Source organism: Vigna unguiculata, chromosome 10, assembly GCF_004118075.2.
Source record: "Vigna unguiculata cultivar IT97K-499-35 chromosome 10, ASM411807v1, whole genome shotgun sequence".
Taxonomy (NCBI): Eukaryota; Viridiplantae; Streptophyta; class Magnoliopsida; order Fabales; family Fabaceae; genus Vigna; species Vigna unguiculata.
In genome coordinates, this window is record NC_040288.1 from 28126677 (window position 1) to 28145802 (window position 19126).

Sequence of the window (19126 nt, forward strand, 5' to 3'; positions counted from 1 at the left end):
TACCATAAACGCGCCCCTACAATACATGTTATCGGTATCAAGCAACAACAAAAACATACCCAAAACATTCATCATATTAGCGAAAATGTCATTAATGTACGTATTAATACAAACTTAGAATTAAAAGCAAATTGAAAGTATTAAGACAACAATCCTAAGTCGCCTCTTGATCAACATCCTTCGCAGCCACAACATTGTCAACATGTGCATTCGAATCCTCCGCCATCTTCCCTGCATCCTCCTCAGGACTAGACTTTGCCTCGCTCACCAGCTGACCATCAATCACATCTTTGTTAACATCAAACTTGATGCTAGACACATCAACATCCTTTTGAAAGAAGGCCGCTTGCCTTAATCCCTTTTGGAATCCATTGATGTGCTCTTGGATAATGCAACCCTTCAAGTCGTCCAAATCCACCTCCAAACCATCATGTTTCTCCTTTAACTCGTCATAATCAGCCTCAAGGTCAGCAATCTTGCCTTTAAACTTTTCTTCAGAATCCAGACACCGCAGTTTCCACGTTCCCAGCCTTTTCTTTTCTTCCTTCTATTCTTATCTTTCTTTCTCCCATGCTTCTTTCTCTTCCGCATACTTGTCGACTTGATTTTGCAACTCCTTCAGCTTTGCCCTATTCCCCTCCTTCAATTCCCTTTGGTACAACGACCCCACTCGACGCCCTAGTATTAGCGCCTTACTATTAAACTCCACCATAGCCCTCACCAACGCATTAGGCTCCATGCTTTTGGTCCAGCTTCAGGCCCCCCTCCACTAGCAGATGCTCTCGGCCCTAGCAAAGCGACCCTGACCTTCTTTACATCCTTCCCTTTACTAGGCATTGCCGACAACTCAGCCTTCCTTTTCGTACCCCCATGAACATGTACTTCCACCAAGGACTCCTGTAGATTGGGAACTTCAGTACTCCCGACATCCCTTGCCCTCGCCGCCTTCTCCTTCCTCAGCATCTGAAAAAGTGTTAAATTTTTCTTCCCAAGTTGTGCCATGTGCCATGCATTGTCCACACCAAATGCTGGTCAGTTCACTTACACACATTATAGCACTTAAAATTACAAAAAGATACCTTCAATATCAATAATCGGATGAACCAAATTATAAACCCTAACTAAGCCCTTAGTGGGCAGCCTATCAGTAAACTTCAATAGCGTCTCCACCACCTCCTTATCCGCCACCGATAACTTTTCAAGCTTCATGTCCTTATATTGCCAAGGGTTATCAGTCCAGCTAAAAGGGAATTTAGTACTCCCGTCAACATTACAGAAATACGAACTCCCAGCCTCTTTCACTACTAGTTTGAAGAATCTATCTTTGAAATGTTTAAATGACTAGGTGAATGCGTCCAATCTGCTTATACTCGGCCTACTCACCAACGATAACCACGTGGTCGGCTGTCGCGGCCTTGTGTCATAGAAGTACAAAAACGCCCAAGGAGAAGGTTGCATATATAACGACTAACAGAGCACACGAAAGGCTTGCAAGTATGCCCAACTATTCGAATGTAGTTGGGTAGGAGCAACATTTAGTAAATGAAGTACCCCCATGGTAAAGTCATCGAATGGCAGCCTCACGTGTAGTTGTGAGAAATAACACGTATACATGTAGAAAAACTTATCAGCTGCTCCCTCCTGGCCGTGACAAACCCGTTCAACAACACTCACCCGCTCCAAGGACACTATATCTTGGCTTATATCTTTCCCTATGACAGGAGTACATTTAAGCCACGAGTTAAGCAACCTCAACCATCTGAACAATGACGATTGGTTCCGAACATCGGCAGCAACCCATTCATAGCCAGCCGTGGCTGGCCACCTACTCTCCGCTATCTCCTCTAGAGGGTCCTCCCTCACCTCAGTTACCGTCTCAATCGAGATCCTTCCAATCCCAAACACAGGACTACCACTCCCCTCGTCAGACTGTCTAACTACACCTTCCCTAGACCGTTCCCACTACTTGATGTAGTTAACGACATACTATCGCTAGTACTAGACATACCTTTTTATCAAGAAAGATGTCGGCGGAAACACAGAACTAATCGGACAACTCTAACGCACACAAATAATTGATCTCAGAGTTCTTACAAATGAGCCAACGTGAACACACTTTCAACAGCATCCTCATTTATAAACATGAATCTGAAACGCTACAACTTCTTCCCGCCAAAAGTCACAAGCCATATGAAGCGTCACAACGCACACCAAAAGTCACCAACCTTAAAATGACAGCACAAAACCCCTTTGACTAGACCTCTGATATCTACCACCCGTTTACCTGCCACAAACCTATTCAGATTCTAAGCCTTAACACTATTCATCACACTTAAAGGTTGGGGGACTGGTGTACTACACCTAGGTGGCTTAACGAAACACATCAACATTTCTCATCCTTTGCCGCTATAGATACACCGACAAAGGCTGGGGGACTGGTGTACTACACCTAGATAGCTTAGCCTGAATATAATCATAAATTCTGCCTACATAACCCCAAGGACGCAAATGATCACCATATATGTTGAGCGAATAAGAGTAACCGGCCTAAGATGCTAACTTAAGGAAATTAAGCGAGAACTTGACAGATTTAGAGCATTACTAGCAAAGCCCCTAGGGTCCACAATAATCGAGCTAAAGGGCCTGGGCTAGTCCCATGCTCACCTACGGCCCAAACAGAGGCCTATCCCATGACGTGGCCAGACATAATTAATAATCTATAAATACGCATGGAACCCAGCAATTAAAGGTATGCATTCATTAATTCCCTAATCACGAGATTTGACTTTTTGAGAATCCTTAGCTGACTTGAGCGTCAGAGTCTCTTCCGCAGGTAACCCCTCCTGGGTCCAAATCGGTCCAAACCGAGACACCAACAGATAGTGCATACATACCGGAAGAAAGCCTACTAGGGAGATTGCGAATTGAGGTAAAGAGTACTCCTAAAAAAAAGAAAGAAAAAAAAGGCACACCCTATTCAAGGCCCTGATGGTCACTCTCCCCGCGCTCTACTACAGGAAAGCTAGCCTGGTTGATCCACTACACGCTAAGAAGCAAGTCCCGACTAACTAAGTAAATCCGGGTTAGACTGAAAGTTGGACCGGAATGGACTTCTTTCTTCGCCCGTTATAGGATAAGACGGAGAGGCCTGATCAATCAAAGACTAAGGAAGAGGCGGTAGATCGAAGTCAGGACCAGAGGCTGCCTACGCAAATGGGCGACGAAGGCAAAGCGCCCAATTTGTTGAAAAGTATGGCTAGAGGTGATACTCGTGTCCAACATCTCTTATTTGTTCTCCGCAAGAACATGAATGACTAAAATAGATTCTTACTTGACCAACTCATGAAGTTTTGTTAAGTCAAGCTAAAAATTATTCCCAGAAGGTGGTGATAAAAATGGTCAAAGATATGAGTAAAAAAAGTTAGAGCTGATGGGAGTATTGAAATTGAAGATCCTTTCTCAAGAAGGACTAAAATGGTGACATGTGAAAAGTTTTATAGGTGTGATGAAAAGAATAAGCATACTAGAAGGATTGATCACGAACCATAAATATCAGCGTCAAGCTAAAATACATTAAATAAGTGCTTGTTGGGAGACAACACAATATTTTCTAAGTTTGTTTTTTTTTATAAGTTTTGATTTTAAATTTTTTTCACATTAGTCCTTAAGAAACCGTTGCTCGCCCAACCACTATTTTCATACCCGATGGGCCATTATGCTCGCCTAGCTAGTGGTCTCGATTTTTTTTTCTCCAAAAAAATACATTTTTACTTTTATTTTTTATTTTTTTTCTTTTTAGTCATTTATATTTGATGTACTTTTTTAATTTTTGTTTTCTTTTTTGGTAGTATTTAATTTGTGTCTGCATTTGCTTAATTATCAAATTGTATCTAAACTTGTTCCAATCATGTTCTAAAATTATATGAATTGAATATTTGGATGATCAGTTGTGTTAAGAATATGCTTAAGCATGAATTTTCTTGTCTCATAATTGTGCATTGGGATAACTTGTGGCATACAATACTTGTGGCATACAATTATTGTGAGATCAGTTTTGTGTGGTTGCATTTCGTTGGTCTTTGTTCAATGTGAGAGTATGACTAGATTTTTTAATATGTGAGTGTTGTGCGCTTGTGTGTAGAGCGTTGTAAGAAAAGAAGTTACTGCCATAATTTTTTTTTTGCATGATCCTTGTTAATATAATCACATAAATGGTTAGAAAGGATAAAGACAAATGATTTTTTAATATTTGAGTGTTGTGCACTTGTGTGTAGAGAGTTGTAAGAAAATAAGTTATTGCCATAAAATTGATTTTTGCATGATTCTTGTTAATATAGTCACATAAATGGTTAGAAAGGACAAAGACATTTTTTTTGATTTATATGTTAAAGTTATTTGGCCAAATAGACAACCTTGATATGTGTTAATTATTTTAGCCTAATTATTTTATTCTTTGACCCTTAGCCTTTAGAGAAAAAAAATATCTTGTCTCACTTTAACCAAGGAGAACAAGTTAACGTTGAGTAAAATAAATGTATGTGATCAAATTAGTTTGGGATAGGGTATAAATACCCTACTAGGGTCAGAGATTGGATAAGTGTGGGGTAGGATTTCAATAGCCTACCCCAAAAAAAAAGAAAAAGAGAATATATATATATATGAAAAAAAAGAGAAAACGACAACAAATTCCATGTCATAAAAAAAGGTTGTGTTATGAGAAGGATATGAAACTTTTTGGGAAAACTATTCTGTAGAGAATACCAAGATACCATGAATTATTTACATTTTGTTGTTCTCTTTGGCTTAGTGGTGTTTTTAAATTTATGAAAAACCATATTTCTTCTAGCCAATCCTCATTAGAACATGAGAAAGACCCTTTTATTTAAGCAGATGTGTGAATTGTGTAAATTAGATGATGGGAAAAAGTTGATGAAATGATTTTATAACATATATACTAAGTATGAGTGATCATTGATAAACACTTGTGTTCAGAGTGAAACACTAATTTTTGTGAGCTATTTTTAATTCAATATAGTCTGGTTATTATTTCTTATACTATTTTGAGGATTGAAGTGATATAAAGTATCATTCGATTCTATCTTGAATTTTGAAGCCACAAATGAAATTCTCTTCTATTGCATGATTAGAATTGATTGAGAAGTCAATTGCTTTTGTGTTATTCTGACATGTTGATCTGAGCTTTTAGTTTTATCTTGGTTTAAACCCGCGATTGGTCCTCGTTGTTTGAAAATCTCAATTAGGTCATCAGATTTTTTTAGTTTCAATTTGGTCTTCATTTTTGAAAATGTGTTGCAATTTAGTCATTTTCGTTAGCGTAGTACTAACAATGTGTTTCAGCTCTAGGTTTTTTTTTTATAATTTTATTATTATTTTTTCTTTTATTTGTTATTTATATATTATTATTATTATTATTTAAAAATACCACATGTCAAATGAAGGTCTTGCCACGTGGCAGAGACAATGTAACGTGATAGTGACAATGTCACATATCACTGTTCGTACAAGTGTTATGTGAAAAATCTCAATTTAATTCTTGTAAGAGTATATTGTTTGTTGTTTTCACTTTAAAGTGGAACATGAAATCCAATCCTAGGAAAGTCTCTACCACATTTGTTAATTTCATCATTTAATTACTTTGTATAATTTAGAATTTATATTATTAAAAAATTATTCCTTTTATTATTTTCAACTGTTTAACATAAATCAATAGATAATCGTAATTTTACTAAATAATACGAGTCTATGTGAGAAAATGACATTTGAACTTATCTACTTTATTATTTGTAGGGTTTGATATATTTGTCAATTTTGTAACAATTTTCAATGATTCAAACACATCTAATCTAATAATTCAAATAAATTTAGAATGGATTGATTAATTTTGCAACCGAGTAAAATTCAATTCAATTGAAAATATTTCATCTAGTATAAATTGATTTACAATAGTACACATGTTGAAGGTGAGATAGGATATTCAAATCAATCGAAGTTATTATAAAATATGTTTGTTTTTTAGTAATTTAATTTATTTTAGTTTTGATATTTAGTTTATAAATATAATTTAGATTAAATATGTTTTTACTTTGAACTTTGACGTAAAATTGAAATTCGTCTTTTTTCTGAAACTTTAATACATTTTGATCTCCATATTTTAAAAATGAACGAACATATTCCTTCTAACCCAATTACGTTAATTTTTTTTGCGTGTCAAACACGTTCCATGCTAACATTTGAGTTGTTTACATTGTTTGACACGTTCTTGATTCAATGTCAGATGTGAAATGTGTTTTACATGTAAAAAAAATGTAATTGGATTAAGAAAACTATATTCAAATTGAAACGAATTCCAATTTCACATTAAAGTTCAATGACTAAAAACTTATTTAGCTCTTATAATCTTATTACACTACAAAAAAAATATATATTAGTTGGGGTTTTTTAAAGGAGGTTGTAATAACCCCTAATAGACCATCCCATAGTGGAGGTTTTTCTAAACCCCTTATATGTGCCAGTGGTTTTTAAAGAACCGCCAGAAATTTCAAGCTTTTCCTATTTTTACTTTACCTCTTTTGCATTTATTTTTCATATATTCTTGCTCATTTTCATTTTCAGGTAAAACCTATTTTTTTCTAATCTTTGTCTTTTAATTAGGGAAAACAATCTCACTCTCTGATGCTCGCAACCCTTCGTCATCAATTTCGCTCTTGCATCTTTGAATTCCAACATTTAATTGGTAAACGATTTCAAGTGCATTTTTGATTTCTCAATTTCTCACGTCTTAAATCTCAGCAGATTTTTCTTTTCAGATGCGTCTTGCTTCGATATCTATGGTGTGTTTGGGGTTCTATGGTGTCTGTGTCGTGGGTTAACAATGGTTGCTCCGGTGAAGTTTTCATGGTTTGAAGCTACTTTGAATGTTCACAGCGTGTTGCAGGTTCCCAACCACTTCACAAGTTCGACGTTGCTTCGAAGGTACACGACTGTTTTGATGATTTACAATTGCTTCAATTTCACGGTGTAACTTTGCCTTCCAGAATCACGGTTGGTCTCTGTTTTTTTCCTCTCTTGAATAATTGTACTTTTTTTTTGTATTTGGTATCCCTTCCAAATCAGTAAAAGAACTCAGCCTTAGGAGTTTGAAATTCACCAAGTTTCCAATTTCTTAGGGCAATTCAGAAAGCTTATGACAATTACTAATACTCAGCATCTTCAAGGAAGTGATATTACACAGCCCCTTAGGCAATCCATCCATATTCTTGCTATACTCAATATTCAAGTCCTCTAGATTTGGAAAAGCATCTGAAATTATCATGTTACTGTTTTCGAAAGCTTGTCTTGTATTATCACACATGTACAGGGATAACTTTATAAAATTATTCAATATGACAAAGGAAAGAATGAAAATTCTCTCTAGCCTAATTCGTTTTAGATTGTTTAGTGAGCCAAGTAGCTCAAAATTGATCATTTCACGATCACTCACCATGCTCATTTAGCCAATCCAGTTCTGTTACCTAAGCTAAGGTACACCAACGATCACTCACCATGTTCATTTAGCCAATCCAGTATCCAACATAATATAAACCATTTACTGAGACAAAATATATTGTATAAACTCAAGATATAAAAGTGAAGATACTTCTTCATTTTATTAGCTTCTTTTGACATGACATGCATGCAAAATTAACTTTATAAAAACTAAATAAAATAAAACCCACTTATTAGTTTCTCAGACATTAATATGTTCAGGCAAGCTGAAACTTCACTTTGAATGGAACATCGCTTAGAGCCAAACGCCTATAGCCATTTTCATCCACGAAGATGCCAACATCCTTGCACAAGTGCTTGGAAGAAGGGAACAGAGTGGGACAATAAACAATTTTATAAGCAGCAGAAAATAATTGTATAGTATCAACTGGAAATTGACAAAAGCACTTGTTATAATTAAAAGCATGAATGACTTCATATATTTCCTTCACATTTTTCTCCAGGTAACTTCCCGATAACCATATTTTTAGAAGTCCCCCTTCTCTAACTTTTTTTATATCCAGATATTCATAAAATAACAGTTCTTAGTTTGAAAATTCGGACAATGCCGATCATCCTAATAACCATGTAAGTTTCCTGAATATTGAGCTGTAATGGTGAAAATTCTGCTCATATTATAGGCAGTTAAATTCTTTTAGATATTTGTTAACTTATATTTCCTTTTTTCTTCTACAGACTGAATATGATTCTTTTAGATATTTGTGTGCTATTTACATTGCATGCATTCAATTAAACCAAGAAATAGGTGTGTTTTAACTTTGGCATCAATGTGATTAATTTATGGTTATATAATTGCAGATTTTTCATTTTCTCGTGCTCCAGAAGGAGAGATACTCATGAAGCCTACATACCTAATGTGTGTAGTTGTTCCTGTTTTTCCTCCATCAGAATCCAACATAGTATTCTAGAAACTAACGTTTTAGTCTTCTTTATTTTCTTACATGATCCATCATGATCCTTCTGCAACTGTAATGGATTTGGAAGATTTTAAGATTTTTAACTAAGTCAAAAATTTATAATGTTTAAAATTTACCAACTTTACCAAACCGCTACTTTTAAGCAGTGAAGCTTTGATTTTGTATATTATCTTGTGATAGAAGATTCTATAACTGTTTTTTTTATTATTATTTATGTAAATTTGATGCTCGCGTGAGTATTTAATGCATTAAGTTGCCCTATTTCATTTAACATCTTTATGATGTGATAATTGCTAGTTTTAGGATTTTTTTTTTACTAGAAGAACTAAAATCAGAAACACGAATCCCTGAGAAGAAAAGTTCCATGAAGTATATTGAATACTAATCAACAATTACAAGATTGGATTATAATTATGAAAAACAAACTGTCCAATGGCAATCCATTTGCCATTTATACATGTAAGTGCTTCTTAGAGAATACATTGACATTCATCTCACATTTAATGAGAAATCAATATTAGTTATGGAATTTCAAAGGAAAAAGGAAATAGATTGAGATTCCTGTGCAAACATAACACGTCTTCAATATTTTGTTACCCTCCATTGTCTATACTATAGTGATTTGTACTTTTTATGAAACACTACTATTGTCTAACACTTGGTAACAGGGAGATAATTACTTTTATTGCATAACGTCCTTATCTCTTCATCTTGTTGCTTGACTAAGACATTTAATCTTGCTTATTAAATATAAATATATAAAGTAATCTTTTTAATGTTTCATACATACTTACAAATAATTTTGATGATGTACATATATGACAAAGAAATAAAACTTAAATATCAGAGATAAAAAGTAAACATGTAGAATGTGAAATACTATATATATACATCTATACTTATATCTTTAAATAATATAACTTTTTACTGATTTTGCGTATGAAAAGTAATGAAGTGATTATACTGTCTTGTGTCTGAGTTTTTGTTAATGATGATTCAAGTGTAGAAGCCCAAATATTTTACTGACTAACATCCAAAAGGTAAAGAAATTAATTTATTATTTGGTTAAAATTTAATTGTATTCAATCGTAATTATAAATAGAATGTGCACCTTTAATTCTTACATACTTGAAATTTATCTCACCTCATAATTCTTACATACTTGAAATTTATCTCACCTTATATTTATCTTTTGATGCAAAATCAGTTTAATAAAATCTTATTATGAAATGTTTAGAATCTAATACAATACAAAATTGATCACGTGAAGGCAATAGCGGGGGTTTTAAAAATCTCAAGCAGTAATGGAGGTTCAAAAATCCCAAGCAGTAGTGGAGGTTTCAAAAACCCTAGACAATAGTGGGGGTTTCCAAAACCTCAGACATTAGCGGGGGTTTAAAAAAATCCCAAACAGTAGCGGGGGTTCAAAAACCTCAAGTAAGTTGCACTTTACCAGAGGTTGCTAAAAACTTCCAGTAATCTGTTAGCCATGCTGGCTCTTCCAGGAGAATTGCAAACCCCTGGTAAACCCATTAGTGGGGGTTAAAACCCCAGAAACGCCAAATATAACCCTCACTAAAAATAATTATTTTTGTAGTGTTAGATTTTTTGTTAATAATTATATAATATATTTGAAGAATATATTAAAAAGTAAAAATAAAGATGTTTAATGTTTATAAAATTTTCTAATTAATTTCTTTTTAAAATATATGATTTAATATACCGAAATGAAGGATAAGTTACATAGTGTTTAAAAATTTGGGAAAAATTCAATCAGAAGTCTTTTTATTGCATTGGAAGGTAAGTATATTCAAACATTACTAAAATTTATCAAAATACACCCTAGCTTTAATCTCTTTATCTGTGATTTTTTTTTCTTATTAGGAACAACGTTTACTTTTGTGGTATAAAATTAAGAAAAAGGAATCTCCAAATCTATATTGTACAGGAATCTCCAAATCTATATATTATATAAGTTATTCTACGGTTGGATATATGTGAAATTGGTATTTGTGATGTAGGAACTACGTATGGGTATTTACTATCTTTGAAGGAACTGGACAGAGCACCGAAATGGACTTTTCTGAAATCGAACGAATGAACATTCACTTCAATTAAATGAAACACTTTTAATCTTTTATTTTTTTATGTGTATGCATACAAGAGCGAAGATTGTGATAACATCACTGTTAACTTAATTAACACTAGAAGTATCATTTAATATCAGTAGTTTCTTTTCCTTCTATAAAAAATGAGATGGAAGAAGGAATCAAAACTTTGCCTCCTTGCCATCTCTTCCTTACCATATCCATCTTTCAGAACTTGATGCTGCAATATTGCACAAACAATCAAAATTCATCAGCTTAAACATAACCATCAAATTTTCAAACTAAAATGAACGCAAGAACCTAGTTCTACAACTTCAGAACATATTTCAGAAAACTCTCAAGAAATTTTAACTCACCATTAAAAAGGAGGTTAAATAAACTTTCAGGTTGTGTGAATTAATTAGAGTAATTAGTGTAATGAGGTTATTAGTGAAAGAAATGAGTGAGGAAATAAGTGGTGTGTTGAACATACGTAGCACAGTTGGTGGAGGTGCTGATATTGTAGGGTATGCTGCTGACGCTACATTTGCTTGGGAGTGAAGCGGCGAGGTCGAGGTTGATACTGGGGAAGCTACCGAAAAAGGATTTCAGGCAGTTGCACGCGGTCCGGCGGTCAGCAGTGTTCTTCGCGGCGGCGTTCAGGTTCTTCAATCCGCGGCAACATGCCGGCGACGGGGCTCCGCCTATTTGGTTGTAGGCGACGCATGGAGACACAGAAATGGCAACTTGCGAGCACGTGATCCCATGTGCTATGGGTGCACTCACGACGACCATGAACACCATCGCAACGATGCATCCAACCTTCATGCTCGCCATCGCCACAAATCAGAGGAACAAATGAGAAGGAAAGTATCACAATATATTTTTGGTTTTGGTGAGTCTCTTGCTTGGTGCTTGGTGAGTAAAATTGTGCAAGAGTAGGGTTTATATAGAACATGAGATAGTACTACTTAATAAGTTAGTAATATGGCAATTCATTATTCACATGTTTTTCATTATGTTTATTTTTATTTTTTATTGATATTTTTATTATTATATTTTTAATAATTAAGGGTTTATTAAATAATTTTGGAAAGATAAGTCTTTGAATTTTATTTGTGAAATATTTTGTAAAATAAATAAAAATCCCATAAGATTGTAAAATATATAAAAGATATGATGAGAATTTAAGACGAAGAATATATTAAGGATTATTTGTTGTAATTGCAATTCATTTAAGTATAAATTTCAAACCTAGCTAGTTCGATCCAGATCCAGTTCGCTTCGCGAGCAAGACCAATTGGCTTAGCGAGAAGTATCACTCATCATCATTATTTTCATCATATATACTTTTTTTAGAGTTCAAAATGTTTAGGAGTAACTAACTCCTTTATTGAGTGGAGTTGAATGTAATGTATATTCACTCTTTGTGATATATGTTATTCAATATACTTCTTTTTCATTATTTTTGTTCTTAATTGTTTGATTATTGATTGTTTATTTCTTGCTTTCTGATTATTTGGAAATAATTTAGAACCTTGATTCAAATAGAACAACTAATAAATTTTGCCTCTAGACATGGAGTTTAATCAATTAGTCATTATAAACATATGAATTTGATGTGAACTTTTCGTAAAACTATATAAGAGATTAGAGTTTTTATTAGAAAGATTTAGACGTGTTTCTAAAGAATTAGGGCTTGTTAGCTTGTGGTGTAAATGCTAGAGTAAAATTTAGATTTATATTATTTAGTGTTTTCACATTGAATTGATGCATGAAATCTAACCATGGTGAAGTCTCTACCACATACTTAATTTCATAAATTTAATTGCTTTCTGAAATTTAGAATTTGCCTTATTAAAAGTCAATATTTTTCATTATTTTAAAGCTATTTTAGTCTTAATCAGTAAATAATCACAGTTTTTTTTTTAATAAACACGAGTCTTATTTTCCACTTTATTATTTATGCGATTTGGTATTGTTCTGGTAAAAAAATGTGTAAAATAACCTTAGACCGAAGACAAAAAGAAAGAAGTATTTTAACCTTAGCTAATGACTCACTTAGGTCAACATAATTCCCTACCTTGACCGTGGAAGTAACACTCTTATTTATAAGTAAGTCGGGTACAATTTTTGTAGATATACATAATCAAATATTCTCAAATAATCTAATCAAAAGATAATTAGTAAATAACAACAGTAATATATCCTAATCTGTTTTATATTCATCAAATGTAGATGAGATTTTTCTCCAAGATTCTCCTTTATATTATCGAATATTCTCCTCTCAATCTTAGCTTAGGGTGACATTCTCGCAAATCTTGAACCATCAACCAACTACCCTGAGTGACGTCGGTCCTAGGGAGACATCCGTCTGGCTTCTTGCAATGACCTTGGCTCTATGGAAACGTGTTTTCTGACTTGAATTTTTGTCCGATTCCTTGACTTATTGAATACCTCGGTTTATTTGAGATTTTCTCCAACCAGGAGGGCACATGTATATTTGACAATATCATCACAATCATCATCATAATTTATAAGAACTTTACCATGGAATGATCCAAATAGTGTGAACATGTGAGTAATTGTTAAGAAGGGGACTTTAAGTCAAATTCAACCTTACAAATTTGTAAGGTGAGGTTTGCACCAAGTTATATATTATAAACTTGTCTTATATCTAGTTGATGTAGGACTTCTAACACACCTCCTCACATTGAAAGGTATATACATTTCGTGCGTGGAACTCGACATTAATAGGTGATTCGATAATGACCCGATAACGGGTGAAATAATAAACTTAACAAGAATTAAATTTCACTAAAATAGACTTTATCAATAGTTTTGATACTATATTAAAAAATAAAATTTAAGTCTAATTCAACCCTACAAAATTGTTTTTTAAAATAAAGTTTACATCCACTTATAAATTATAAATTGATTTTTATCTCTGATTGATAAGACACTTCAAACATTAATAAATTTTGTTATGGTTGATGAACCCTATTCTCATACTTTAGACTACCTCTTTAGAAAGGCATGCGTGGTAAGTAAGTTTAACATGTAATTCCTACTTGTCCATGGGTCATAGGTACAGGTTCTACCAAAGCATCAGGTCGGTAATCTACCATAAATGCTGTACAAAAAGTCCTACATCATACTAAAATTTTCAATAAAACAATAAATAAAATATTTTTTTCAAACTTAATGAAAGCAATTTACACACTATTTAAACATGTCGTGAACTTTCTTTACTTGAGCATTTAACCCTGTTTAAAGATAAATCACATAATAACCTTATTTAAATTACCAAAAATCCATTAAAATGATAACACTCATCTACCGACACACTCGCCATTACACGCGGATAATACTCATTTACCGACTCCCTTGCCATTACGCGTGGAGAAAAAATAATTAAAAGTACTTCTTTCTTCATGGAAATACAGCATTTCATAATTTACTATACTTTCTATATTACTTTTCTTTGGAATTAGTATTTTAAAATGTAAATTTTGCAGTTAAAAATGTTTTCTGGAATGAAAAAGAATGAGTGAAATTTTGGATTTTTTTTTACTCCATAATTATCGGGGCTTATTCTTAGTCTCTAAGGATTTGTTCTCCTTCAAATTTCTCACTCTACTCTTGTCAATATACTCTTCCTAAAAATAAATAAAAAATGTTAAGTAAATTAAATAAACCGTAATTATCGATTACCAAATATATTTATTGAAAGTCTCGCACTTCCAATAACTCTCAACATATTCTTTAATGAACTTAAAACTTCTTCTTTCTTAGCATTTTCATCTTCTTTTCCATTGTTTTAAGTAACAATTTATCTTTGTTTTTCTCACACACAAGTAAATATATTTACTTCATTGTTGTTCACATTTTATATGTTTTATTTTAATTTTGTCTATTTTTATTGTATTTTGCATTTTGAACGAGTTTCAAAAAAAATAAAGAAATATTCACCAGATTTCGAAATTCAGGAATCACCATATTTGAAAATCCGGTTTAGGTAATATATGTTAAATTTGATAAACATTTTTGGTTATCTTTGTTTTTCTCACACACATAGCGCTAGAGTTAGAAAGAAAGAGAGAATTTTTTTTTTATCTAGTCAATGGTCAAAGGGTAGGATTAATAACAGGATTTAGAAATAGTTACGGGTAGAGAAGAAATACTTAGAAGTCCCTAATTTTCTTATGAAATGTCTAATGTATTTTGGAATGAATTTTGAAGTCCAATAGTAAAATTTTTTATAGGCAAGAAAAGGTAGGGCCTGCAAGCCCAAATATTTACAGGGCCATTTTGTTTTAACTTTGTTTTCCTATAAAGGAAGTTTTGAGTTCATCTCTGCCGTAACTGGCCTATGTGTTTACATACCCCTTTGCTCCGAAAATAAATAGACTAAAATACTCTCTTTCTTGCACCAATGTACCGCTGTTCTAAAAGGTATCTTATCGGTTCGTAGTGGTTTGACTTTAAGTACTAATATTGTAAAGAAAGCTTGCTTGAGTTAATATGTCCTTAATTTCTCATTTTTCTTTTGAAGGAAATCATTATAAGTTAATTAATTTTGAAGGAAATCATTGTTGATAAGTTAATTAATTTGATTTTTGATTTATAAATAATAATAATATAATAATATAAATAGTTTAATACTCTACATTCATATTCAATAATAAGTAATTTTTATCATAAAATTTGGTGTTGTTCCCGGTATTTTTTATTTTTATTTTTTAATAAATTTTTATATAATAACAAATAATTAATAAACTTAAAGTGTCAGTTGAGATATAAAGTTCGTAATATCTAACATGATCTTCTTTTATTTGAAGAAAACATATTCTAAAAAATCTTGCTCCAAAATGCCTATTCCGGAATGTCTTTTGTATATTCTGCAAAATTTGTTCTAGAAATCAGGTTCTGAAAAATTGAATTCAAAAAACATGTTTTGAAAAGCTTATTCTGAAAATGTTTTTATAAAATTTTATTCTAGATCTCCTTTTAAAACTTGTTCTTGAAATCCTATTCTAAAAACTGTTCTGGAAACTATGTTGAGAAAAATTTTATTCTAGAAGATTTGTTTTGAAAAACTTTGAGAACAGATAATTCAAAAGTCACTTTTTTGGAAGATAAAATAATTATCTTAAAATATATGAGGGTGTGGGAAGAAAAAGGATTATTCCCCTTGGCGGAACTCACATTTCTCAGGTTTTCTGATGGGCTTAATGTGCCTTTCCATCTGAAAGGACCCAACAACACTTTGCTTTCCGTCGTTTTGATCTCTAGAAAAATGGTCTTTTATAGGTGTTGCAAAATGGAAATAGCCGGTTTAAATAACATATCTTCCAATGTTATTAAAATATGTTAAAATTATAACATAAGATTTATTAAATAAAAATTTAAATTTATAGAACTATTTAAAAATATCAATTAATCATAATCTTAAAATAATGTATTAAAACATGTTTATTAATAATTTGCTAGTTTAATTTAATCTCCACTGACTGTTTTAGTCTATGAGCTTCTATGTAAAAAATATTAATTTCTTGTACTAATAAGAAAGTTAACGTCTATCCAATAATAAGAAAGTTCAAGTCTCAATCTTAAAAACAAGAGTTTTTGAAATAATTTCATTACTTTTTCTTCAATTTAAAGTATCGATTAATAAAAAAAAAGTCTAATTGCTTAAAACTTCTGTATTACTATGTTTGTAAACCTAGTAAAAAAATGAACACGATTGCACCATTGTACCATTGATTAATACCTTGTAACACGGTAGATCAACCTCACCATGCAGATGAACGATAAATCTCAAGATAAACGTGACAACGAAAAAAAACAACCGAGTGTTGAGTTTTTTCACATCAAACTTTCTTTATTCAATTTATAAAGCTTCACATAAAAACCATAGGAAGTGTATAAACTTCACACTGGGATAAAGAACACAAAACAAGAAGCTTTGGAGAATCTATCCTCCTTTTATTCTCTTTAGTAAGATGTAGTATAAGCATGGCTTCCCTTAGCCATTATCATCCAAATCTTTCTCCCTTTCAATTGATGCTGCAAAACAAAACACAAATCACCATCAATACTTTCATGTATCATTTATATAATTTGACAACAAAACTGGAATGAACCTTAAGCTATCTAGGTTCTTGATTCTAAAGAGTATTTTTTTAGTTATTAAGTTATTATAATTTTTTTAGAGAGATAGTAGAATTTATCATCCTTTTACTCTTTTTCGAACCAAGTAATTTAAGAGCTCAAAATAGTATATATACATACGTGTTACAGTTGGTGGAGCTGCTGATCTTCCAGGGTATGTTGACCCCACACTTCCCAGGGAGAGCCTGAGCATTACTGGGATTGAGACCACGAACGGCCCCAGCAGCAGACTTCAGGCAGCTACAAATGCCGCGGCGATCGGCGGTGGTTCTGGCACTGTTAAGGATATTCTTCACCCCGTTGCAGCATGCTGGCGGAACAATCCCACCATTTTGAAGGAACCCTATGCACTGTGCTAGGTTACCCTGAACTTGCCCACACGTCATTCCCTCCGCACTGTGTGCACCCACCACCACCATCAACATCACCACCACGCATGCAAACTTAACACTGGCCATTTTTTCAAGGGAAGTTGAAATGATTGTGATGATGATGAGTAATTAGTGAGTTTTAGGGTTTGGGGCTGTGGTGTTTATATAGGGATTTTGTATGGAGGTTTGGGTAGGTGGTGGTTGTGAGAATTGAATGTTGAATATCTCGAGGGACTTGGGATATGGTATGGGCATAACTCACTCTGCTAACTGTTCCTGCACTATTCTCCTCTGAGTGACACTTCAATATGCTAGACGGCACCGAATGAAATTTTCTACCTAGTCAAATAATGTTACATTTAATTCAGTGGAATTGAATTTAAAACATTATCTTTTACCAAAGAAATTTATTTCTTCTTAATTCTCATTGAAGGCATTGTCGATTCAAACACGTATAATCTAATGATTCAAATAAATTTGAAATGGATTGGTTTAATTTTATATAATATATTTTTAAAATATTTTGAAAAGTAAAAAAATAAAAAGATGTTTAATGATTACAAAATTTTTTCATTAATTTCTTTTGAAAACATAGGATTTAATATACCAAAATGAAGGTTAAATTAGACGGTGTTTAAAAAAATGCAAAAATTCAACAGAAGTTTTCTTTTTATTATTGGAAAATGGGTATATTCGAACTTTACTGAACGTTATTCAACTACACCCTAGTTTTAATCTCTTTATATTGTGAAATTCTTTTATAAGACGAACATTTATTTTTGGGTATAGAAATTAAGAAAAAGAAATCACAAAATCTCTATTGTAGAGATTGCAATAGCTTTTTATATATTTATACGTCATTCTACGAATGGGTATATGTGACATTGGTATATGTGATTTAAGAACCACTAGGTATGGGTATTTATTATCACTGGACAGCACCGAATGGACCTTTTCACATCAATCTAAAATGAATATGAATATTCATTTCAATTAAATGAAACACTTATAATCTTTTATTTTTATATGCATACAAAAGCGAAAATCATGATAAAGTCACTGTTTGCTGATAAAAATAAGAAATATAAAGTCACTGTTAACTTAATTAACACTGGAAGTACTGTTTACTGTCGGTAGTTTCTTTTCCTTCCATAAAAAATGAAATGGAATAAAGTATGTTTAGTAGTTTTTCTTTTTTCAATATCTTTTTAGAATTATTTAATATGATCTTTTAATTTTTTATTTTTTTCTCATTGTAATTCTTAATTTCATTAAAAAATTATACATAATCTTTTCATTAAATTGTCGTTGATATTATGATTCAAATAATTTTAAGCAATGAATGATTGATGTCATGTTAGACAACTCAATAAAAAACACATGCAATGAATGACTAATGTCATGTTAGACAACTCAATAACAATGACACATATCATTTATATTGTTACATGTCTCAAAATAGAAGGGTTGGTGTCACCTTAAATGATTCAATTTTATTGAACGATTATATTATCACGTTGTCATTCACATATCTTTTGAGAGGTTTAAGCACATGAATTGACTTACTATTATTTAGTTAACACATTTCCAATCCTTTATTTTAATAATTTTTGTATTTTTATTTTTCTTTGTTCTTATGAGTTTTTGCTAAATTTGTCGTAATATATACTTCATTTCTAACGACCCTTGAATTTAAAAAAGTACTTTTATGCTTTTATTCCTAGTAGTCTGATTGAAACTATGTAGTCCAAAATTGAGTGCATGTATATTGACATAAAAACAAGGTAGCTAACATAGTCCACATGCTCTAAAGTATGACACTCATGTTGTGCCCAAAGTTATCACATTCTTTTATCTTGTATTAATGTTTTCTCTTGTATCGGTTTAGACATTTGGTACACAACCAATACTTGAAGATAAATGGAACATCCAAATGTTGATTTAAAGTTTATGAACTCAGAAATTGGATCTAAATCTATCTTGTAACTAGTTGTGATTTTATTAACAAATA

The 19126-nt window shown here is 32.3% G+C and overlaps 3 protein-coding genes across 3 annotated transcripts; 1 reads left to right on the forward strand and 2 right to left on the reverse strand.

The window, feature by feature from the left end:
- The first annotated feature begins 6614 nt into the window (after nucleotides 1-6614).
- LOC114166650 lies at nucleotides 6615-8647 on the forward strand. The gene is made up of 3 exons (XM_028051408.1): nucleotides 6615-6754; nucleotides 6828-6993; nucleotides 8365-8647. Exons 1-3 carry the CDS (start codon nucleotides 6694-6696, stop codon nucleotides 8519-8521), a joined length of 384 nt encoding a protein of 127 aa, XP_027907209.1. The 5' UTR covers nucleotides 6615-6693; the 3' UTR covers nucleotides 8522-8647.
- A 2023-nt stretch (nucleotides 8648-10670) lies between these two features.
- LOC114166651 (non-specific lipid-transfer protein 1-like) lies at nucleotides 10671-11481 on the reverse strand. Its single transcript, XM_028051410.1, has 2 exons — nucleotides 11064-11481; nucleotides 10671-10811 (listed from the first exon to the last, which is right to left on the reverse strand). Exons 1-2 carry the CDS (start codon nucleotides 11405-11407, stop codon nucleotides 10799-10801), a joined length of 357 nt encoding a protein of 118 aa, XP_027907211.1. The 5' UTR covers nucleotides 11408-11481; the 3' UTR covers nucleotides 10671-10798.
- Nucleotides 11482-16402: 4921 nt separating this feature from the next.
- On the reverse strand, nucleotides 16403-17230 carry LOC114165082 (non-specific lipid-transfer protein 1). Its single transcript, XM_028049735.1, has 2 exons — nucleotides 16865-17230; nucleotides 16403-16639 (listed from the first exon to the last, which is right to left on the reverse strand). The coding sequence occupies exons 1-2, from the start codon at nucleotides 17200-17202 to the stop codon at nucleotides 16630-16632; spliced, it is 348 nt and encodes a 115-aa protein (XP_027905536.1). The 5' UTR covers nucleotides 17203-17230; the 3' UTR covers nucleotides 16403-16629.
- Between the last annotated feature and the right edge of the window lie 1896 nt (nucleotides 17231-19126).

Coding starts and splice junctions, on each gene's coding strand:
- LOC114166650 (XM_028051408.1), top strand. CDS start 6,694: ATGCTCGCAACCCTTCGTCATCAATTTCGCTCTTGCATCTTTGAATTC. Junction 6,755..6,827: donor TGAATTCCAACATTTAATTG/GTAAACGATTTC, acceptor TTTTCTTTTCAG/ATGCGTCTTGCTTCGATATC. Junction 6,994..8,364: donor AGTTCGACGTTGCTTCGAAG/GTACACGACTGT, acceptor ATATAATTGCAG/ATTTTTCATTTTCTCGTGCT.
- LOC114166651 (XM_028051410.1), bottom strand. CDS start 11,407: ATGGCGAGCATGAAGGTTGGATGCATCGTTGCGATGGTGTTCATGGTC.
- LOC114165082 (XM_028049735.1), bottom strand. CDS start 17,202: ATGGCCAGTGTTAAGTTTGCATGCGTGGTGGTGATGTTGATGGTGGTG.